This window comes from Dipteris shenzhenensis, chromosome 12 (assembly GCF_047967505.1).
Source record: "Dipteris shenzhenensis isolate YYH24624 ecotype China chromosome 12, Dip_SZ_1.0, whole genome shotgun sequence".
NCBI lineage: Eukaryota > Viridiplantae > Streptophyta > Polypodiopsida > Gleicheniales > Dipteridaceae > Dipteris > Dipteris shenzhenensis.
In genome coordinates, this window is record NC_141607.1 from 15376500 (window position 1) to 15401343 (window position 24844).

Below are 24844 nucleotides of genomic sequence, written 5' to 3' on the forward strand. Positions count from 1 at the left end.
AACTTTGGGTATACTTTTTCTTTTCCTTTCATCTTTCTAAGCCGTGCTTTTTCAAACTTTAGTAACACCTAGTCTCCTTCTTGAACATTCATCTCCCTCCTTTTTTTGTCTGCTACCTTCGTTTGCTTTTATTGAGATCCTTCAATTGCTGTCCAAACTTGAGAGAAAGCTGTATCTAAGTCTCGAACATACTAGTCGGCTGCAAATATCTCGTCCATTGTTTTGAGGATAGGTCGCAGATTCACCTTTCCATAAATGACATGGAATTGGCATTCTCATCTTGTCCATCTGACTTGGGATGAAAAAAAGATGAAAAGTCCAACTTCATCCCCATATTATCAAATAATGCTCTCCATGGGACAAGGCTATTACTTCCCTCTAGGAGATACAAGGGTTTAGCATGACACCCAAGGTTGAAACTTGAGGCCTAAGCTTGCCCTGCATAAGGTCCATGCACATATACCATAGTTGTCTTAATTAAGGCACCTCAAAATCTCTGGACAGCTACGACAATTGGGGCTGTCATTTACATATGACTAAGGCCAAGTCCTCGGGACTCCAAGCACTTTGGGCTTTGAATGGGATATGTATTGTCCCAAGTGAGATTGTAACTTAAATGCAACAGCCTCAAGGCACGTTTAGGCAAGCACGCTCTCGATGAGGCTTGTCTTGTGGTTGTAGCAAGTTGTCTTACTCAAGACAATCTACACCCCAGTGGCTCGATGTACTAAGTCTACGGTTGGGAGCTGTCATCTAGCTCCCCCTTTGTAGGTCGTGTCAGAGATGCATTGCAGGGTTTTCTATCTTACTACAAAGTCCGGACAGATATGAACCACACCTAGGTTGCCTTCACCAATAATAGAGACACAAAATCGAATCCATGTACAACATTGTTAAACATCAATTGAATTTTGATTCGGCTACGTTGGCTTCGCCCATCGCATTCGCATAGCAGGGACTAGCTACTACGACATCCCCACTGACGTCATCAGCGCCCAACAATGGGTGTAGACCATAGTATAAAAATATGCTCTCATATATACACATCCACACACCCACACATACTTGAGCATCCATTTATACAAAGTCTTCGTACTTAGGTTATGTCGGCACTCCGGAGGTGAAGGGCAACCTCAACCATGACTACCACAAGCAGGAAAAAACTATGTAGATGATGTTTGTGTCCATCGTAAAGGGAAAGCTCCACTCACCAAGCCTCAACTTTGAAAATGACGAAAATCTTACAATTTGTATATATACCTTTGTGAGACTAGAATAAATCCAAATGTACAAATTCAGAATTTTGTTGTTCTAAAGTCCAAAATTCTACAAAAGAAAATACATGAGAAAACAAAAGAGAAGAAAAATGAGGTAACCAAAAAAACTAAGGTAGCAAGCAAAGCAACCCTTATGTTGTTATCAATGCCCAAGCATAAGCAGCTATGTCGGCACTCCGGAGGTGAAGGGCAACCTCAACCATGACTACCACAAGCAGGAAAAAACTATGTAGATGATGTTTGTGTCCATCGTAAAGGGAAAGCTCCACTCACCAAGCCTCAACTTTGAAAATGACGAAAATCTTACAATTTGTATATATACCTTTGTGAGACTAGAATAAATCCAAATGTACAAATTCAGAATTTTGTTGTTCTAAAGTCCAAAATTCTACAAAAGAAAATACACGAGAAAACAAAAGAGAAGAAAAATGAGGTAACCAAAAAAACTAAGGTAGCAAGCAAAGCAACCCTTATGTTGTTATCAATGCCCAAGCATAAGCAGCTATGTCGGCACTCCGGAGGTGAAGGGCAACCGCAACCATGACTACCACAAGCAGGAAAAAACTAAGATGATGTTTGTGTCCATCGTAAAGGGAAAGCTCCACTCACCAAGCCTCAACTTTGAAAATGACGAAAATCTTACAATTTGTATATATACCTTTGTGAGACTAGAATAAATCCAAATGTACAAATTCAGAATTTTGTTGTTCTAAAGTCCAAAATTCTACAAAAGAAAATACACGAGAAAACAAAAGAGAAGAAAAATGAGGTAACCAAAAAAACTAAGGTAGCAAGCAAAGCAACCCTTATGTTGTTATCAATGCCCAAGCATAAGCAGCTATACTGGGTTTCTAAAGACCCGCGGAGTCTCTTCAGCAAACCCAGTGCTTAGTAAATACGTCAATTAAACAAAAGAGAAAGATAACAAGAAATAAAGAAGAAAGGAAGAAGGTGAGTAAGGAAAAATAAACAAACAAATCAAGAAACAAAATCGCCCAAAAAACAGGAATAAAATCTCTCTCTCTCTCTCTCTCTCTCTCTCTCACACACACATGCGCACACTTACGTATAAATGGAAGAAAGAATTTATAATGAATTATTTAAATCATAACATTAAAAAATAAATAAACCACTTAATTTATGTACCACTTCCTACAAAGATGCAAATTTTACATTCCTAACTTATCAAGAATTTATAATGAATTATTTAAATCATAACATTAAAAATAAATGAACCACTTAATTTATGTACCACTTCCTACAAAGATGCAAATTTTACATTCCTAACTTATCAAGCACATGCATACTCAATTAAACTCTCTTAGCAAGCTAACTTCTCTGGTTGTCCTCATATCATCTCACCCACCTAGATGCATATCCATCTAGTTCGCCAAATGACAAGAAGTGCAATGGGGTGTGGTAATGCAGGCCATAGGTTGTCTCTGATAGTCAAGAACATGATCATCCCTCCCTCCCCCGTCCCCCTCCCCCCCCTCTCTCTCTCTCTCTCTCTCTCTCTCTCTCTCTCTCTCATTATTTTTACTTTGCAAATGCAAAATTCAACACATAACTTTGTTACAAACTTAAATATATTCCAATGCTACTGGTCTTGAAATGTAACATAAAATGTCAAAGTCAAGATATTTAGTGAATCTAGACCACTAGGAACGTTCTAAACCACCCTCTACTAGACCAGTCAAATATAGTTACCAGGGAACGGCATTCCGACATCCAGAACGTCTCGTTCCAAGAAGCAAGCCGGGACCAGAACAGCCCCGGAACGTCCCCCCCCCCCTCCCAAAAAAAAAAGGGAAAAAAAGGCTCTTTGAAAGTTTAAATGGGTATTTTACAGCTTATATAGAAAGTTTAAAGCTGTAAAATGTCAGTTTCTTTCATTTTCTAGCATAGTTTTATGTCATATGATGACGTGTTGTGTATGATGTGACGATCTAGTTCCCGTTCTGACACCCGAATATCCAAAACATTACCATTCCCTCGTAACTATGCAGTCAAATCCACCATCATTATAAACCTAACCCACATCATCAATACTTGTTACTCATGCTTTGTATAGCAAGGCAACAAAGGCCATATAGGGATCATCGGCCTCTGGAACTGGAGGACTGGGGAGTTAAGCTTAGCACCACTTCCAAAAGTGGCAAGTCCATCATACCACAGACAATAACACCTAGGTCCTAAACGCATATGTCCTACTGTGCAGCAAGCAAGCACTCAGTCATTCAAATCAAATTGCCCTGTTTCTATCCCTAGCATGCAGCTCTCTGCAAGCAGCATAGACGCGAATCCCAAATCTCACAAGTCACACTCCTGTCAGCACAGAAGGGAACCAACTGCCGCAAGTAAAGAAAATAATATTCATCAACCTGCTCCTGCAGCTTCTCCTCTTTTCTCATGGGGGAGAAAAAGAAGTTAAATACTGACAGCCATGAGAAAACAAATCTAGCGACACAATTTTTGCTGTTTTTCATATGAAAAGAATGAAGCAAGAAAAGGAGGTTTTAACAACCAAAGGAAGGAGAGGAAAGGAGTAAAAGGAAAAACTTACTTGGGTTATAAAGACCATATCCGAAGTGAGTGAAAGGCCTTCGAGCTTGAGCTGTGAAATATATGCTTGTAGCAGCACATTGATCTTTGCACTTGGCTCCTCTAAACTTTCCTTAACAGGAATGGGTACACGCTCCAGTAACTTCCCAAGCTCTGTCTTCTCTTCATGCCTCACCGTCACATATTTAAACTCTTCACTGAGAGAAAACAGTCGACACAGCTCAATATCCCCCATTGTAGGCTTTAAATGTTCGTTATAAGTTGCCATTGTACCATGGGTTATATAGTAAAAGCTTGCAATCCTTCCAAGATCGGTCACCTGGAAATAACCACTCTTTCTATCATATTTGATGAGATTATTCCTGTCTAGAATCATTGCAGCAGAATGTACCTGCACATCAGCAGCAAAATGCAACAATATATTACCTTAAGAAATGCCCAAGACATAAGGAAAATAAGCGGAATCAATGGAAATACCCAACAACAAGAGAATTTCCTTAAAGCTTAAAAAAATGTTACAGCATACATATTAGATAAGATTTCATTTTGGATGACAAACAAAGACAGTTGCGAAGCACGGAAGAACATTTAAACCACACAAGACATTTCACTTAGAGCACACAAGACATTCTACATATGCCTGGAATGATCAGTGCTTACCAAATCTGCACGCCGTTCCTCCAGATATTTGTCTTTCTCCAAAGCATCCACACTAATACCATAAAGGACAGGATTGCGAAGCATTCGAATATACAAATAGGTATAGCCAAGCCATGTACAGGCCTCTCTAGCATTTTGGACTGTGCCTAAAACAATCTCTGCATTCAAATTGTCAGCTAAACGAGATATGAATTGGCTCTCAATCGGTAACTGCTGATTCATTAAAGACAAATAGTATTGCAATTCACTGTGACCGGTTATAATGATGCCCTCTCCATAGGTATCAAACTGAGGCCTTCCTGCACGACCAAGCATCTGCATAACATCCAAAGGGCTCAATTCAGTCCATGCACCCTTTTCTGGACTGTAAATTTGAGTCCCTTTTATTATCACAGTGTGAGCTGGAAGATTAACACCCCATGCAAGTGTTGCTGTGGATACTAAGACTTGAATATGTCCATCAGCGAAAAGGTCTTCCACAAGAGTTCGATCCGCCCTTGCCATGCCGGCATGATGAATTGCAAAACCATAAGGAAGCAAGTCTCGCAATTCATTATTCTTCACTGACTCTGTTTCAGTTTGTAATATTTCCCGGCTTGCACTATCTTCTTTCAGAAATCGCCCAATCATATCATTTCCAAGAGCTGTGTCTCGAATGTGCCTGGCCGTCTTGGCAGTCTCCTTCCTGGAGTGCACAAAAACCAAAACTTGGTGCTTTCCAGCCACATCCATCACCTTTTCATAGCAAACTTCATTCATCAGAGTGAACCTCTGTAAAGCCTTCTTTGCAGTGATGCCAATATACTGCTGAGCCAAAGGGCATGGTCGATAGCTGTTGTCAAAGTGAAATAACCCTTTTGTCTTGTCAACCCTGAGAAACAATGCCACATCTTCATAATTTGGCAGAGTGGCAGACAAACCGACCAACCGGATCATATCTTGTGTTGTCTCTATCTGCCTCACTGTCCTTGCCACTATGCTCTCCAACACTGGACCACGATTGTCGTGCAGAAGATGAATTTCATCTAATATCAAGAGTTTCACCATTTGGGTGTAAGTTCTGTCTCCAGACTTCCTTGTGATGATATCCCACTTTTCTGGTGTGGTAACTATTATCTGTGTTTCTTCGATCTGTTGCTTGGACAAAGACTGGTCTCCTGTGAGCTCCTTGACACTAATCCCATATGACTGAAGTCGATTAGATAGATTTCCTACGACCTCTGCGACCAGAGCTTTCATGGGCGCTACATATACTATCTTAAACCCACTTAAATCAATAGTGCCATCTTCCCTCCTGTTCACCCCCATCTGTTGAAGAATTGTCAGCATGGCAACATTTGTCTTTCCAGCACCTGTAGGGGCACACAAAAGCAAGTTCTCTGGAGTAAAGAGGGCAGTTTCATAGACCCTACTCTGCACTCTATTTAAAGCCTTCATGTCTGGAAATGCTGCCTGCGCCCAACTAGGCATATCTGTGATTTTCACCATCTCTTCACCTTCAGCAATGGGCTTGGGCTTCAGGTGAGGGACATGAACTTCCTCATAACCCTTCCTTGCAGTTCTGTAGGATTTAGAGGGCAACTCACACTTTTTATTTGCCATCAAAAGGCCTCCTTGGTGGAAAGTTAGCTGTTCCAAATCGAGCATTTGGTGTTGCCCCTTCAACCATCCACCTTCCCCTAAACCCTCACGCTCATGCCTTCGACCCTTTTCTACATCTCCTCCATCATCCCTCAATTTCCTGGCTTCTTCTCTAATGCTTCGTTCCAAATTTTTCTGTCTTTCTTTAGCGGTGGCCCTCGTTGCATGCAGCTGCTCAAGAATTGCCAACAGTGCTGACCCTCCTCCGTTCATTTCCTCTTCTATCTTTTTCCTTTCCTTATCATCCTCTGCCCTTGCAAGGCGAGTGCACCAGACCACCTTGAGTCGGTTTCTAACCAGTAACTTGATGAGATCAAATTTGTTGTAGTCTAAAAGCATGACTAGTCGATTCTCCACCTCTCTGTCGTCTCCCTCAGCAAGCATTTTCAGAACATCTTCAGCCAATTTCTGACTATGCTGCGGATCGATGTTGCCGTAAGCTTGAGAAATCTTCCGCTGCAGCCAATAGGCGTCTATATCCTGAACATTCAAGCCTTCATCAGCTTCTTCGATGTCATCATCATCTATTCCGCCCATTTGCATGGCTTCTGACTCCAGCGTCTCTTGCCCGTCATCTTCCCCCTCGCTTTCCTCTTGCACTTCATCCAGATCGCTTTCCTCCTCCTCTTCTTCCTCCTCAAACTCAACCGCCACACCAATGTCATCGTCGAGGGCTTCACCAGCACCGCTACCTCCGGTATCCGCTGCATCATGATAATCAGTGATGAGTTTCCCAATAGACACCAACTGAGCAAAACGTTCAGAGGACATGGTGTTCAGAAGCTTCTCAATCTCCTTTTTCTTGTCAGGATCCTTGAATTTGTCGTTCTTTAGAACCGCCATCACTTCATCGGCGGCTCCTCGAAGTATGTCCTGAGGTTGATCACCAAACTGATGCTGAATCGTGCTGAGGAGAGCCTCATAAGCAGCCCGTGTTTCCTTGGTTTTGGGTCTGTACATGCCATCGTCCACAACATTGAGGACGCTTGCTTCCTGGGAAGCCCGGTGTCTTTTGCTGGCCTTTTTGGGAGCTTCAGCGTTAGCCGCCTCTTTCTCTTTACTTTCTCTCCTCCTCTTCGCATTCTTCAATTTCTCTTGAAGCTCTGGTGCGCGACCGTGGTAGACGCGATCACCGAAACGTTTGGGATCGATTTTGCCCCACAAGCTCTCAGGCTCACCAGTGGGCTCATGGGTGTCGCGGGGGCGAGTATCGGTGGTGAGGACGAGGCTGGAATTGGCTCGATACTCGTACTGTTTGAATCTGGCATGAGCTTCGGCTCCTCCGCCGAGGTGAGCCATTGTGCAGAGATCTACAAGCTGAAGTGCATCAATCTACAAGCTGAGTTGCAACAATCTACAAACTTGCAGCTCTACAAGCTCAGCTGCATCAATCTACAAGCTCAGTTGCATCACAAGAACCAAACCAAACAAGACAATCAATCGTTCGGTGAAGATCCAAATCTTGGAGAAACAGTAGGGTTCCCTTGTATCTCGGAATAGCCCCCAGGTCGACGTTTCCGCTCTAGGGTTCCCTTTTATGTCGGAATAGTCCAATCGAATACTCTTGACCATGGTGACCGCCTAAAGCTCAAAAGTTCCATTGAGAGTAGGCGTGGAAATGCGCCCCTGGTTGCTCCCACAGAGCTTCGCCCACCCAGCCCTCCTGTCACTAGAAGAGAGGTTAGAGACCCCCAACAGCGTGAACAAAGCCCCCCCCTGCCCGTACGCTTGGACAGGGGGGTCTTGGGTGCCCATGGATGATATCCAGCACCCATGAATGGTGGATTCAATCATTTCCAGCCAACTTGAAGCTCGTCCCCTACAGAAGTGGCTTGGCAGGCGGGGAGACCCTCAATGTGTAAAGGCCCTTAAATCCAATGCTCCTCCATCTGTTCGACTCCAACCAATCGTCGATTCCCTTTGGCTCTGACCATTGCCTTGAATGCAATCCAGAGATGACAAGCTGCTCTATTCAACCAACAAAAACTGGCCACCTACAAACTTTGCAACACTACAACTCACACAAAGTTCCTTGCAGGTCATCAGATGGCCCTAGAGCTCCATTAAACGCTTGTAGCAGTTGGCTCACGCAAAAAATAAGAGTTGGGGCTTCAAAGTCGGCACAATTCTGGCCTCGTGGAGACTGGCTCTAAGACCTTTCCCCCTCTAGAACATGGTGACCTCAACCAAGCAACCAAGCAAGTTGATCGTTTGATGAAGGTACAGATCTTAAAGAAACAACAAGCTCTAAGGTTCCTTTCTATCTTAGAATAGCCCCAAGAAGACCTTTCACTCCTAGAACATGGCTACCACCCAAGCATAGCAATCGAATAACCTAGGGTTCCCCTCTATCCCCAAAATAGCCCCAAGGAAGACCTTTCCCCTCTTGAACATGGCAACCGCTCAAAATGGTCCCCCAGAAAGACCTTTCCACTTTGGAACATGGTGACCATCGCAAAGTATACCAATCATGTAGATTTGAAGAAACAACAAGCCCCAGGGTCCCCTTCTATCCTGGAATCGGAAAGACCTTTCCCCCCTGGAACATGGCTACCACCCAAAGCATCCTAATCATGTAATTGGGGGTGTTGGAGCAAATCTCCATAGCCAAGGAGTCCTTAGCATCCAAGGCATTCAGCAGTATCATACTCTAAACATACCCATTTTATAAAAATAAATCTCCCTGTTAAAACAGCGGTGCTTCAAAGGTTAGCATTAAAGCTCATAATGTGAGCCTTATGGCAAATCTCACCTTACAAAATGGCGAATGGTCTAAGCCGCATCTGCATGCTTGCCATTACATGATCCAAAAATCATCAACATAATCAATGTCAAAGATTGGTTGAAACTAATATATTACACATCGAGCTCTGGCTTGTTTGCTCTTAGAAGAAATATTTCCATGTTGTCTGCCACATATTGTTCATAGGTCAACTATATTCATCATGTGCTAACCACATGTCGGCACTTTTTCAATAAACTTCTAGGGATTCAAATATATTGATCTAGCACTTGTTTATTTCACAAATGTTTTTTTGAATAGTCTTGTATTACAAAGAAGGTCAAAGGATCTATTACAAAAAATGGCCAACTTTTAGGGGTTTTTACCACCCATGGCCTATGTTGCACCGCAACAAGATAACATCTCATCAAGACAAAACCCTACAGATATTAGATAAGCAACACCCTACCAAGGGATCAAAGTGATATCTTGAATTAGTCTCTTCTGAACCTTGAGTTCCATCTCCAAGTAGGGCATCACACCTGTAAACACTAGAGCATTCCTATATTCCCATAAGGCTAAGTATATTGCAACCATGAGACAAAGCCACAAAGCAGCCAGAGTAGACGAAAGCCTACCGAGAACCCTGTACCCACTAGCTTCCATCGCCCTTCCATCTAACAACAAAACTAGACATTAGACCGCTTTTCGGACGTTCTCTAAAGGAAGTGTCAGAAGTGGCTAGCTTGGAAAGCATTCATAGAGCCACATTTGAAACAAGGAGATGATGCATAATAGGGCACACAAATCCACACTACTTCCAGTTTAGCATGCATGACAATACTCCAGTGATGCAACTACTCAGTGGATGCAGATCATTTATGGAGTCCACCATACGCTTTGCTAGAACGAATAACCTCCTTGGAGGAAACTACATTCGTTCTCACAAAAAGCAAAGCATTGACGTGAATGAACTGAAAGGCTTGCAAGCATTCATTTCTCACGTTAGGAGTATGATGCAAAAATACCCAGAGCACTCTGAGAGAAATATAGAGATAATCACGACAAGTGAATCTCTTGTCAAATATCTAAAAGAACAATAAAATTTACCAAGCATAGGGGGAAAAAAAAGAACAAGAAAATTTGCCGAGCGTAGAATACTCATATCTATTTTGGCCACAACAAATTGAGTCAAGAGAAGATTATGCATGTGTTGGAGAGTCCACTATAGTTGAAGATATGGATGAAGCTGAGCAATGCCTTTTGCCTTGTAAATTTTGTGTTAGGAAGGGAGATAAGCCGTTGCCAAAGTTTATACCATGCGATGAAATCCAAGAGGGTCTTTTTGTTGCTGTTTGTGTAGCGGATCCAGAGTCAGAGTTGGATGACCAAGGTGGACCAATTTGGTTCGCAAAGGTTGCTTGGATAGAAAGGGATGAAATGAGAATCCCTAGCACATTCATGGTGTTATGGTATGAACCCAAATCATTAAAAATTATACAATGAAACAACTTTATAAGGGTTGTTTGGAAATGAAATGGGAATGGGTTCCAAATAAAGAGGGCTTGACTAAAGTGGAAGTGAGTAGCATCATCCATTGCTAGAAATCAAGGACTCAAAATCTAAAAAGGAAGCATGGTATGATGTGGAAAAAAGTATCACCATCCCTGACAACAGCCTCACACATATCAAATAACAGTTGGGTAGACTTGATCCGCAACTCAATATGCAGTAACTGAGTTTGATGACTTAGGAAGAGATTTCAAAGCATAAGAGAAGATATGTCCCTATGTGATGGTCCCCTCTCGGTGTTCTTATAGATCATTTTCCAAAATGGTGTATCTTTATAGCACGTCTATGTTGATATCAACAACTCTAAATTATATCTATTAATAACAAAATCATTAAGAAATTAATCAAAAAACTAGTTAGTAATAAAAATAATTAATAATTAAAGAATTAATAAAAAGTAATAAACATCAATAAATTAATAATTAATAAAAATTATTTAGAAATAGAAAAGGATCAGTAACAAAAACTAATTAATAATTAAGAAATTAAAAAATGAATAGAAATTAATAATAAAGGAGTTAATTATAAATTAACAAATTAATTAATAATTTATAAATTAAAAAGTTAATTAATAATTAGTTAGTAATAGAAGGCGCAAGCCTTAGGTGGTGGCCACATAAGGATCAAGCCCTATGTGCCCACATACTAAGGCATGTGCCACATGTGGGGGGCACCTTCCTCTTTTTTCTATCAAAACTTTCATTTGGTGTTAAGCTTTACTCAGATTCTCTTTCCCACCCATTATACCTCCACTTTTGCTTCTAGAGGTCACAATTTGTGGAGATGAATATATGTAGTGTTGCAAAAACACCCTTTTTCGAATCTACTAGGTCAATATCAAGTGGTGGTGATTGGTTTGGGAAAAAAGTCCAAAACAAGAGAAAAAGTCTAATTTTTTTGAATAAAGTGTTTGGAGTCATCACATCGCTATAAGGAAGTTTCACAATCTATGGAGAGGCCTTAATTGCATCATAATGATCTAGATTCTAAATGAAAACGTGTATATTAAAAACCAGCAAGTTTCGGAACCATCACAATGCAATAAGCGAGTTTTAAGATAGACGGAGGGGCCATAATCACATTATGATGATCCAAACAAAAAAGCGAATAAGAAAAACCCGTTAGGTCTCGAAATCATCACAATGCAATAAGGGAGTTTCAAGAAAGATGGAGGGCACTAATCGAATTGTAATTATCTGAACAACAAAAGAAATATGATGGAGGGGCCTTATAATCACAATGTGTTGTAATGATCTGAATGACAAACATAATAAGATGAAGGGGCCTTATAATCACAATGCGAATAAGAAAAAACTTGACCCATCTCAAAATCACAACCCAATAAGAAAGTTTCGAGATCAATGCAAGGGCGTTGTGAGATTCTTTGAATGAAACGTCAAATAAGAAAGGCCTGGCAAGTCTTGGAATCATCATAATCTGATAAGAGAGTCTCATGATTGACGGAAGGCCCTAATCGCATTGCAATGATCCAAACAAAAAAGCAAATAAGAAAAACCCTACAGGTCTAGGAATCATCACAACACGATAAGGAAGTTTGAGGATCAACAGAGCGTCCCTAATTGCATTGTGATGATCCAAACATAAGGGAGTTCCAGAATCGATGGAGGGGCCTTAATTGCATTGTGATGATCTAAGAAAAAAAGCAAACAAGACAGATGGGCCTTAATTGCATTGTTATGATTCAAGCATAAGGGAGTTTCAAGATGGGCAAAGGGGCCCTAATTGCATTGTGGTGGTCTAAACAAAAAAGCGAGTAAGAAAAACTCGACAAGTCTCGAAATAATCACAATGCGATAAGGGAGTTTCAAAATAGACGGAGGGTCCTAATCACATTGTGATAATCCAAAAATAAGGGAGTTTTAGGATCGACAGAGGGGCCCTAATTGCATTGTCATGATCTGAATGAAATAGCAAATAAGAAAAACCCTACAGGTCTCGAAATCATTGCAATGCGACAAGGGAGTGGAGGGCCCTAATCGAGTTGTAATGATTTGCACGTTCCAAAGATGTGAAGACAGAGGGAGTTCAAAATCAATGGAGGGGCAATAATTGCATATGGATGAATCATCGATAGGTCTTGGAATCAACAGAATATTGTGTTGGAAGAATGATAAAATGGGGTGGAGCTCTCAAATATATTTTTTCTTCTAGAGAAAAGCTCGCAAATATGAAAAACCCTACAAGACTTGGGATCAGCAGAATACCATGTTGTAAGAACATTCTAGGTAGGTGGAGCTCGCAAATTTGTGAAGGACTTCAAACCAACAGAATACCGTGTTGGAAGAATGATCAAATGGGGAGGTCACGTAGGTGAGGGAGGGGGGGCCACAAAAGAGGGTGGAGCTCACAGAGGTCAAATAGAAGAATGTGGGATATGTATTTGAATGATTATGCATTGAGAATAAAAGAGATTGTTGATGCTTTGGGATCTATTAGAGTAGAACAAGTGAGTTTTGAAAATGTGTTGCTTCTCGCTTCAACATACAATGAAGGGTAAAGAATATCACGTACTTATTCTTCCTCTTGCATGTGACATTTTGGATTATGTCAAATAATAATTGTTTGGAATTCGTGGTGTGGATCACATTGGAGTCTTTTGGCTTGGCACATTGAGGGAAAATGAATTTATTTGGTCAATCCACGGCTCTGTCGTAGAGTGAGTGTCCACTTTGTGTGTTGTTACTATTGCATGTTATGTCCTATTTGCAATGCACACATTGTGTGTTGTTACTATTGCATGTTATGTCCCGTTTGCAATGCACACATTGAATGTTATAGGGTCACAATGAAGTTGGCAGGTGCTGTTGAGCCAATCATGCCAAAAACCTATGATAATGACCTTAAAATTGAAAAATACAAAGTAGCAGTGCAAAATTATGACCATATCCGTGGATTGAGAGTATGTTACAACACCATGTTAGTAATCAACAAACTTTTCAACCTGTCCTTACAAGTATGTTATAAACTACTTTCAATATCGTGTTGTTTCATAATTCTTTATGATTTCTCCATTCATTATAACATATTAAACTTCTACTTTCCTTATAGTATCTCCCATTGTCATCTATATAGACCTGGATCTACAAGCATTTAGGACTTAGACTGTTCAGAACCTCCTTGTGAACATAGTCAAGGAGATCCTTTCACAAGTTCAACAAGACAGTGTTGCTCCTACTGGCCAAGTTTCCACTGGCAATGAATGAACACAACAATCCCCCATTTTGTAGCCCATTCGGTAATTATTCTTCATGGGATGTTGTTGAACCAAGAAAGCTTGGGTTATTTGTAACATTATGTCTGTATTTGAGACACATTAAACCAACAAAGTTGGTTTATTGTAACATCATATCAAAATAGTTTTATATCTAAGTCCTTATATTTATTAGATGCCTGAAATGTATGCATATATTTTTGGTTTCAAGTATGTACTCCTTGACATTGAGAAATGGGAAATCCTTATTGATTAGTGGTGAAATATTTTTCAGACGATCTCAGAGGATTCTTCATTCTTTAAAAACTATGGTTGTAAGACCTATCTAGATTGTCTTACTCACATTTCCATTCAGATCATATTATTAGTGTTTTGTTTAGATCATCAAAACTTCGATTAGGGACACTTCATCGATTTTATAACTCCCATATCACATTGTGATGATTTCAAGGCTTGTCGGGTTTTCTTGTTCTCTTTTTCCAACGTGATTATGGCCCCTCCATTGATTTTGGAACTCCCTTATGGCATTGTGATGATTTTGAGACCTATTAGATTTTTAAAATTACTTTTTCTTTCAGATCATCACAATGGGATTAGGGTCCCTCTGCCAATTTTGAAACTCCCTTATTGTGTTGTGATGATTTCGAGACTTATCGTGTTTTTCTTATTTGCTTTAGTGTTCAAATCATCACAACGTGGTTAGGGCCCCTCCATCGATTCTAAAATTCCCTTATGGCATTGTGATGATGTTTAAAAAACTGTTGTTCTAAGACCTGTTGTCAGGTGCTATTTTCGAGACTATGTCCTTGTACAATTTGTTTGTTTTCTTTGTACCTTTTAATATTTCAATTTTCAAAAGGCACGTTGTGGTAAATCACCTCATGGACCTCGTACAATAGGCCAAAAAAATAGATCTCTCCTTCAATTACCTCTAGGGGGAATTTGAGGGCTCGAACAAGTTACAAGTACAAGAATACCTTTGGATGGGGTCCTCAAGCAAGCAGTGGTGGTGGTCATCCTACCTTTTGTGGTACCATCCAGACACTATAATTGGCCTTGCATTGTATGCATTACGCTAACCATCTCGTACTACAAGTTTTAGTTTCTCCTTCTCACCTACACATTTGATAATGTAAAACTCCACACCTTCACTATTGCCTGCCTTGGCATTGACATCCAAATTATTCCTTATCCTAAGGGCATCACTTAGAGCATCATGTCCACCTTCATATATTGGATCCAAATTGACGTTGGACTCGACATCATTGATACATTCGAGAGGAACATATTGACATGAGTTTTGTTGCTACAGTGTCTCCAATGTTTTTGCATACATGTAAAGCAATAACATGATAGCTATCTTGTTCTCAATTTAGTAGGATCATCCTTTGAAAAGCCGCACACATGGGATATCCCTTCCCCCTGTGGGCTGCCTACCCCCCCCCCCCGCTCAGCCTCCTCCTCCCCCCCCCTTCTCATCCTCCTCCTCCTTCTCCTCCTTTTTGCCACCTCCTTCCCTCCCTCCCCCTTATCCCCTTCCTTCCCCTCCCCCCCTTTGCCTGCCTCCCTTGAGCCCCTCTCTCACTCTCCTCTCTCCTCCTTAGCCCACCTCCTTCTAGTCTCTCCCCTTCTAGCTCTCCCACAGCAACAAAAAATTTGCATCGGACGAAGATTCATTGTGTTTGAATCAGCCTTTTCATGCCGATTGATGAATCGATTCCCATTCATCCAATCCTCTACTGTGTCCATCGGCCATGAGACAAGTCGTTTTCTCTAAAGACAAGTTGTAGCAGCTCAAAAAGGACGTAGAGCTTGAAAGCTCTACTTCTCTCTTTGTGTGTATCTTTGGGTCCCATCCTTCCAAGTTACGAGTTAGGGAGTGGATGCTCGCAGCTTTACTAGGAGACCTCGCATCCCATTTCATCAGCATTTGCTTACTGGAATGAGGCTTCTTCTAGGTGGTTTTTGATACTCTTGAGTCTATGGCTATAGTGCTTCAGAATAACCCCTTGGCACTAGGCTCTAGTAGGATCTTTCTCTCCCTTTGCTTTGGGCTTTGATCTTGTTGTGGAGGACAATCAAATTACTTCTCTCTTCATTAAATTTCCTAAGCCTCGGTCAGGTATACCATCGACTCTTTCCTACCATTGGAGCCCCTTTTGGTTTGGTCACAGAGATCCCACCCCCCTGGCATGCCTTCTTCAGTAGCGAAGGCAGTCAGGTCGGATGGGGTGCTGAGAGTTAGGGTCCTAGTTTCTGACCCTAACATCATGCTTGTGTTGGGGATACGGTTGGTTAAATTTTGCAAAGTGCATGTTATACATCTTACATAAAGGGTAGGCATATTGGGATGGGACCTAGCTTGGTGTCTAGAAACCCCAATGTAATTTGAGAACAAGGATTTGTAAATATTATTCATGATGTTCTTAAATGAGGCATTCTTGGGTGCCAAAAACAAAGGATTGGATGGGGATGAGATCATTATTGGGAGGAAAAGATTAGTCGAATATTGGCTTAGTGCTTCACCAACATGTCTCACAGACTTGACATTGAGTGTGTAAATGTGGAAAGGACACCAAATCGAACACTAGGCATCCACAAAGATCTACATTGCAAAAGAATCATGTCTAGTTGGTGCATTTTTTGGTGGAAAAGCAGATTCACAAAACATTTTGGGCAATTAGGCACATTCCAAATGGTAGTAAAGTCATATGCATGGGCATGAGTGGTGGGGGGGGGGGGGAATGTGGGAAGGCAATCATCTTGGGTGGGCAATGTAGACATTGTGGTCCTATGATTTTTTGGAAAGAGGGCTTATAGTGGGGGTGAGACAATGCCCTTCATATGGTTCGGCCCAAATGATGTGACTCATATGTGGCATCTAAATAAGAGCATTGTGACTCCACCCACATTGTCGCTACAACAATGGTTAGTTGATAATGGGACTAACATGAGCCAAGAGGAAGTCGATGCATTGAAAAAAGGAGTGTTCATATTGGAGGTCCACAACGTGTATGCCAATAATGTGGTGTCAGAAAGTAATCTCGACCCTGTTGAGGAACTAACAAGGGGAATAAGAAAACAAAGAAGAACAATTTCTTCTACAGTAAATGGTAGGATCAAGAATGCAATAGATTTGAAAGCTATGGTTGTGTAGGAGCAAGTTCTTAACCAGAAAAGGAAGGTTGTCTTTTAGATTGAAAGTTATGCAACAACTTCATCTGGTAGTACTTACAATATAACTATAAGTGATACTCCACAATGCACATGTGCAAACTTTGTCAAGAAGTTTGAGAAAGGGAAGTTCATTACTTGCAAGCATATGTACTTTGTTTACACATTGGTTTTAGGTCTTGACATTGACCATAACATGTGTATCTACCAACGCCAACTCTCTCAGATGAAACTCTTCCAAATTTTGGCTCATTGTAGAAACCACAAGGATGTTTGAGCGCTTTCATTGGGAAGTTGGTGAATTAGTTTTTTGGAGTGGAGATAGTTAGAGCAATTTCTTATCAATGAGGAACTTTTTATTCATGCAATAGAAAACATTGCAAATGTATATATACCTTTTGCTAGTTTGGCATCACACTTGTGCCATCTATTGGGTCTATAAATATGAAATTATTGCTCATGTCCTTTGAGCTTTAAAATCACCTTTGCACTGGAAATAATTAATGCAAGAGTGTGTGGTGTCCATTGGCAGCATGATAGCAAGTGACTTGTCACATTAAAACATTTATGCAATTCTACTACTTGTTTAGTTGAAGGGCATTTGGGGGGCGGGGGGGTAGATTATGTTTAGGCTAAAAATATAGCGAGCCACTAGCTATATTTTTATAGGACTAAAACTCACAAAACTCACAAAGTGCAAAGGCCCATATTAGTGGCTTTTATCATTCGGTTGCTTAAGAGATGGGAGATTCTCAAACATGTGAGAGTGGTATTCGCCAGCAGTTTGGTAGCCCTATCAAGGGAAGAGTAGAAGCAACCTACAGATGCTTGGAGTTTAGGAGCACCTTGTTGGAGCAAGGGTTGAATTGTAGACATTCCTTGATCACAAAGAAGAGTATGCCTTTCATGCTCGTGAGTCATTCTAGAGTCAAATTTGGGGTAGAGTCAATAAACACTTCTTTTGTATTGTTGGCCCCTAACATAGTCGAGAGAGTCGCACAGCTTATTGACTCAGATAGGGTTTTGCAGAAGGTTTGCCAATAGATCCGAATGCTGTCTTGCACATAGTTATAGACTTTTATGCCTAGCTTCTTAGAGCAGATCTTGACACACAGGCTAGAGATGATGCTAGACATGGTATTTGGTAGAGCATTCCTGTGTTGGTGAAATTAGATATGCAAGTCTCACTAGATGCATCTTTCACCAACATAGAGTTCAGGACTACACTCTTGGCCCTTCACAAGGGCAATTGACTAGGTTAAGATGGATTTTCTCCCTCTTTCTTTATTGCATTTTAAGATATGATTTGGGATCACATTACCTCAACCCTATAGGGTGTTTGGGACTTGAGATGCCTAGTTCACTTACTAATAGTCTCATTCACCTCATCCCAAAGGGAAGTTGCAAAAATCTAGTGTCCCAATGGAGGCCTATCACTCTCTCTTGGACACCTGTTATACAAAGCAATTAGCCTGCATTTGCAGCCCATACTTCTAGATCTTATTCATGATATGCAAGCTAGTTTTGTGCACGGCAGATGCATTTTGTATAATATCTTATCATTTTGGAAAGCTTTATAGTGGGTTGTGCAGAGCAGCTATACAACCTGCCCATTCTACTCTTGGACTTTGAGAAATTTTATGATGGAGTAGATTGGGGCCTTCTAGATGGCACCCTTCTTTGTTTTGGTTTTATAGATGTATGGGTAAGACAGGTTTTTCTTTATGCAGATCAAGCCTACATCTAGGTTCATATTGGTGGGTAAGGGGAGAGAGTTTTTAGATTTTCATATCAATCTGCCAGGAATGCCCTCTTGTGGTTGAAGCTATGAGTATCTACATTAGATCGCAAGTTGATTTTTTTGGGTTGATACTTCCATTGGGATGGGAAGAAGAGCTTTTGGATAGTGAGATGGCAGATGATACTTTTTTTTTTTGGATCACTCCACATATGCTCAGATGTTTGAGATAGCCTTGGATTTATTCTGCCACTCCATAGACACTCACATCTTTTAGTAGAGCCTTGGATTTACTCTACAATGTTGCTCGAGCACACATCTAATGGACTTTGGATTAGTGAGTGACGAGGACACTCCAGAATGGGGGATGAGGGCACTCCAGAATGGGGAATGACATAGGACTCACTTGGATTCAAAGGGGTGTTTTGCCAGGTCATGTTGGGCATCTCTCCAACACAACTGTTTGCTTCGATGTTGGGGAACATAAGGAGAAAGCTTCTTTTTTTGGGCTTTGTTAAGCTTGACCTTGCCTTGAGAGTAGTGGTGGATAACTAGGTTATGTTGGCCATGGCTTGGTTTGTTTCTCTTGCTAGTGTTGTTCCAAGGATTGTATCACTCAGCTTAAGAGACGGGTAAGGAATTTTTTATGGAGTGGACTTGATGGGCAAAGAAGATGTTACAGCCAGGGTGGCTTAGGAGACTTTGATTCTCCCCACTTGGGAAGGGGTTCTTAATATAATAGATCTAGATTTATAGTGTAAGGCATTGCTCTAAAAGATGATTGTGAGGGGATTTATGTCTAGGTAGTAGGAGCCGTGTAAGGACTTTTTTATTTGTAGCATACAACCCCGCACACCTTCGTTGGGAGGAGACTGGATGGATAGTACCAGATGGATCTTTACTTTATCCCACCATCTTAGTCTATCTCCTTCTTCGTCTCTTATGGCTGCTATCTTGAAATCATGGGCTAGCATTGAGAGTACTCTTTGGAGTCTTCCCCCTTCCTCTCACACGAAGAGATCGATAGGCAGTCCATTCTGGAATGATAGTATATTGGATGAGCATGGCAGACCATGGCGCTTCTCACTACATGCAGTGGTCTAGTTGGGAGAGGGGGACTGCCTCCACTGTGGGATCCTAGAAAGCTTTTAAAAATCTTCCAAAGGATAGGAACTCTCAAATAGCTAGTCATCTCAGAGGGAGCATAGGGAGAATTAAGTAGATCGATGTAGCCTTACCAATGGGTTGGGTTGAGATAGACCACATGCCTATTACTTGTTTACCTTGGATGGTCACATTCACGAGTACATGCATTCCACTTCAGGTTATTGTAGTTCAATATGCACAAGAAGATGCCTTGGTTTTAGATGTGCATTTGGGGGCAGGCTATTCAGATCCACAGATGACATCTTGCTAGAGAGAGCATTTTAGCCTGTTAGGATCATGGATTATGTGGAGTTTAGTTTCGATTTATAGTGGTACCTGTCAGGATCATGGGTTATGTGGGTTAGCCTATCAGGATCATGGGGGTTATGTGGAGTTTAGTTTTGATTTATAGTGGTACCTAGATCTTGACAGGCTCTTTCATTTTCTTGGGATCATAGAGGTCATGGCTTTATGGAGGTGTCCCCATAAAGTTTTTGTAATGGGACCCAAGAGAGTGGGAGTGGATTGATGAAGGGCACCAAGAAAATAGCCTCCCCTTCTTTTGTTATACTATCAATAACACTAGGAGATTTCGGAGGAGACTCTGGAAATCCCACAGGAATAGAAAAATCACTCTCTTCTTTTCGCTTTCTATTCATGGTGGGATTACAATGAATTGTTGGAGATCAACAGGTTTAGAGCTGACCCTACTTGTCCTCATTGCCTTTATGCCATGGAGACGATTCAACATTGCTTATGGGATTGCAAAGAGGCAAGGATTATTTGGAAGGAAATTGCTAGGATTTTCAACTCTTTTGCTCTATTCGCCTTCTTCAGGACTTGGGGCTCAATTGCTTGGCTTTTTCTTTCGAGGCCTCAAGTTTTTTTTGATGGACCTGACCCATCTTGGGCCCTATCAATCATATGAGACTTGGTCGAGTCGTGTTCTTTGGATGATATTCCCACCTTACACTTCAGGGTTGTGTATGCCTCAGTGGACTCTCTCTTCTTGGGAGATATTGGCGAGCATATCAGCATGGCATATTTGGAAAGTCAAATGCACAAGGGATTTTGATAAATCCTAGGTTCACCCCCAACACTTTGGCCACTATATGGATAGGCACTATACATACATTGATTGCCATTTGTGTGAATATGTAGGGATCCTCTCAAGCAGCTTTTGGTAGGAGGGCTATTTTCCTCAAGGAATGGAGGGGCTCCCTCTTCTTCTAGGACTTCCATGGGGTTGAGGTGGCTTTTTTAGCCTCAATCTTGGTTTGCTTTCTCATGAATTGCATGATGTATTTCTGCCTTGAGCTACTCTTGTGGGTTTTATTCATACTTAATGAAAGCCTATTTTTTGCCAAAAGAAAGAAACCTGCATGCGTGATGCATCGACCATGAGCCACAGATCTGTCGACATCTAGATTGATTAGACCTATCCACACCTCCTCACCCAACTTCCTAAAATATCATGTACACCTCTTGATCTATTGATGGGTAGCTTGCATGTGCCCCATGATGCAAGCTCGACCTTAGGAGCTTTACCACATCGCTAGCACATTGTAGCTTTTTCTTGTCTGTCTTTAGTTGCTCATGTGTCAAGCTCCTCTTCCCCACTACACCTACACCATCATGCTCCCCTTTCCCATGAATTCAGTCAAAGAAATTCCAAGTCATTTGCAGGCTTGTCAGGCCGTAGTATTGAGAAACAAAGTAGAAGGGCCTCATGGCCTTGAATTGAGATGTAGCACCATCTAAGCATACCTAGTGCCTTTTTGAGATTTCCACCTTGATCCCTTGACCAACAATGGTGCAACATAAAGCAACGCTGTACAAAAAGTGTATCATGATCCTTGTCTTAGAAATATAGAAGTGGGTCTCTGTATGAATCTTGTTCTCCCCCTTGATCTCAATGCATCAATATGTTATGTGAGCAGATATGGTGACTTGGTTAGAATGTCAATGCATTGATTGTATCTCCTTTTGCTCCTTAAAACTATAGCTTTTTGCAAAGCTGACCACTAAGATGACAACATCCTTGGGGAAATTTCTCAACACTCCTTGAATTTCTCAGATCGTCATCTCGCTATGTGGGGTAAATTGCCCAAAATTCTTTGTACACATTTTTAGCACAGTGGATACTTCAACCTCTTCATATTCAATGCTTTTCTTCTTCCCCTGTTCATTCAAACCTGCATCTTGAGTTTTAAAAAACTTAATTTTAAACATATGTTTTATGGTAAATTGCTCACGAGGATAGGTAGTCAATTTTTTGTGGTAGTCATGTTTTTTGGTTGTCATTTTTTGGGGCCACACTTCATGCAATCCCCTTTCAAGCACTTCAAATCATGGAAAACCCCATGGACTAGTTTAGGACACAGAATAGACTCCTAAATGATGGTCACACCACTATAGGTATGCTTATGGGCCCCACATCCACTTGATTGATCTTGACTAAACAAATAGGATAGTCACATGTGCAAGAATTCCCATGAAATCCAAAATTTCTAGTGCAAATACAATTTATTGCATCTTTATAGAACATTATCTCACATGATAGTTACAACACCACGTAATTCTATCTTTAAGTTTCTTGACAAAGAATGGTTTCAACTTTTTGAACGAACGTTGACCATTTTGTGCATCCAAAAACATTAACTTGGACCCATGAAATCCAAAATTTCTAGTGCAAATACAATTTATTGCATCTTTATAGAACATTATCTCGTGCGATAGACTCAACAACATGTAATTTTATCTTTCAGTTTCCTGACAAAGAATGGTTTCAAATTTTTGAACGAATGCTGACCATTTTGTGCATCCACAAACATTGACTTGGACCTTAAATATGACTCCACCTACAGCATCAAAATACACAAGTGAACATTGTATCCCTTTAACATTTGGCAAGTGTCAAGCAAGCAGTCATGTGATCAAAAGTACCAACTATGGTTATTGTTAGTACTACAGATCAAATTGAAAGATTGGCAACATTATTTAATACTATTGAAGGGCCAAGCTAAGTGCTACCTATGCTAACTACTATATAGCCATCGTTGTGCTAGTTTTGCAACTCTGTTTCACATATAGCAATGCTATAACTACTGTGCACAATATATAGTAGTGCTTAGTGAGATGATATAGCACTGCTATAACTGCAATATTCTATATGGGAACATCTATGTGGTAGCATGATGGATGAGAAACTCTTTAATCTTGTTCCAAGCTTCTGACAAGCTAAGTGCTAAGCGCTATGTGTTAGCACTAAGCAATGTCTAAGTGCTAAGTGCTCTGTGTTAACAGTTAGCAATGTTAGCACATAGTAGTGCTAAGTGTTAGCATTGTTGATGCTAAGTGCTAAATGTGAGCATTGGTAAGCTAATTGCTAGCATTGTTAAGTACTTGTTAAGCACTAATTGTGCTAGCATTACTAAGTGCTAAGTGCTAGTGTAACGCATTGCTAAGTGCTACCATAACACGTTGCTAAGTGTTAAGTGCTAAGCACTAATATGCTAGCAGTGCTAAGTGCTAATTGCTTTTATTACTAAGTCTAAAGTGATTAATGCTAAGCACTAAGTTGCTAGTAGTGCTAAGTACTAAGTTGCTAGGTACTAATTCCTAAGCACTAAGTTGCTAGTAGTGCTAAGTACTAAGTTGCTAGGTGCTAATTCCTAAGCACTAAGTTGCGAACATTGCTAAGTGCTAATTTCTAGCCTTGCTGAGTTGCTAGCAGCATCAACTACTAAGTTCTAAGTTGGTAAGTACTATGTGCTATATGGTAATTGGTATAAGTGCTATGTGCTAAGTGATGGTATAGCACAGCTATACTTAGTGCTACACGTTATCCATAGTAGTGCTAAGTGATAGTGTAGCTATTCTAATAGCTATGTGCCATACATAGTAGTAGTAAAAGTGATAGTATAGCACTGGTATTACTGCTACGTGCTATACATAGTAGTGCTATGTGATAGTGTAGCATTGCTAGATGGTAATTCCTATGTGCTCGATTTCCATTTCATCATCCCTTGACATCGTCCAATACTCTACTATTCTATTAATGTTACCATGCAAAAATATAAGTCCATAGGCTAATAATACTTGTGACTCATCCAAAAGATTTATGGGATGTTGAATGCACTAATTCATGCTTATTCAAAACTTACATACATCCTTTTTGTTGGGTGAAACCTGAGTTTTCTTAGTCTAAAATGCAACAATAATATCTTGCAACTCCTTGCTAATCACATCATTTTGTTGTTGCCTTTTGCATGATAACTGCAAAGGTAAAAAAATTATGTCCTCATTTTACAAATGATCTCTAGCTGCATATATATTTCTTTTATGGGCATCCAGTAACCTTGAAGCTATAGGAATATATGCTTCCTACATTCATAAACATCATCACACTACTCCCTTTCAAAAACAAGTGCTTTGAAGATTTGGGAACCTTGGCCATGTGCATACAGTGAATTACAGAGACTAGAAATGAGTGCTAAGTAGGTTTTAGTATCTTCTTGGTTTTCGAATCCTTCTCACAATTGTTGCGAAGGTCCTTCACTAGTGGATGACTTAGAACAAGCTAAAAAATATCCCTCCTAGTAATGTGATCCAAATCAATAGCCAAGGTGTTGAAATATTTGATAACATCATTTGCAATCTTTCTTGTCTTCATGTCATTGCAACCAGCACTGTTAAGCTCTCTTTCCTTCTCCTTTCTATGTCGCTCTTTCCTTCTTGAAGGCTCATAATGTCTTATCGTGGCTCTTGCATTGAGACAACCAACTACACATTCTGTGGAGTTTGAGACATCATAGGACTCTAGTAAACTGTGATGGCACACACCTTCCACATGCATGCTACATTGCTTAGATACCTCTACCCTGTGAAACTCCTCAAAGCATGGCTCATTCATCTACAAAGCTTTCTATGTGTGTGCATCTTCAATGGAGAAACACTTGAGAAGAGGGGGAGGGACAATGAGAGAGAACATGATTAGAGAGCTTGGGAAAGAGAGAACATGATAGGAGAGCTTGAGAGCTTGAGAGAGGGCACAACAGGAGAGGTCAAGAGAGCACGCGTGCAAGAGAGAGAGAGAGAGAGAGAGAGAATAACTC

At 40.7% G+C, this 24844-nt stretch overlaps 1 protein-coding gene across 1 annotated transcript in view; it reads right to left on the bottom strand.

Annotated features, from left to right (window-relative positions):
• The window catches only part of LOC147895872 (DExH-box ATP-dependent RNA helicase DExH12-like), a 28997-nt gene extending 21384 nt beyond the window's left edge, over window positions 1–7613 (bottom strand). Inside the window, exons 1-2 of the mRNA XM_087382894.1 lie at window positions 4503–7613; window positions 3844–4233 (exon numbers count right to left, since the gene is read on the bottom strand). Coding sequence (XP_087239020.1) covers window positions 3844–4233; window positions 4503–7442 — 3330 coding nt within the window. The 5' untranslated portion in view covers window positions 7443–7613. The remainder of the gene's footprint in view (window positions 1–3843; window positions 4234–4502) is intronic.
• Window positions 7614–24844: the final 17231 nt, after the last annotated feature.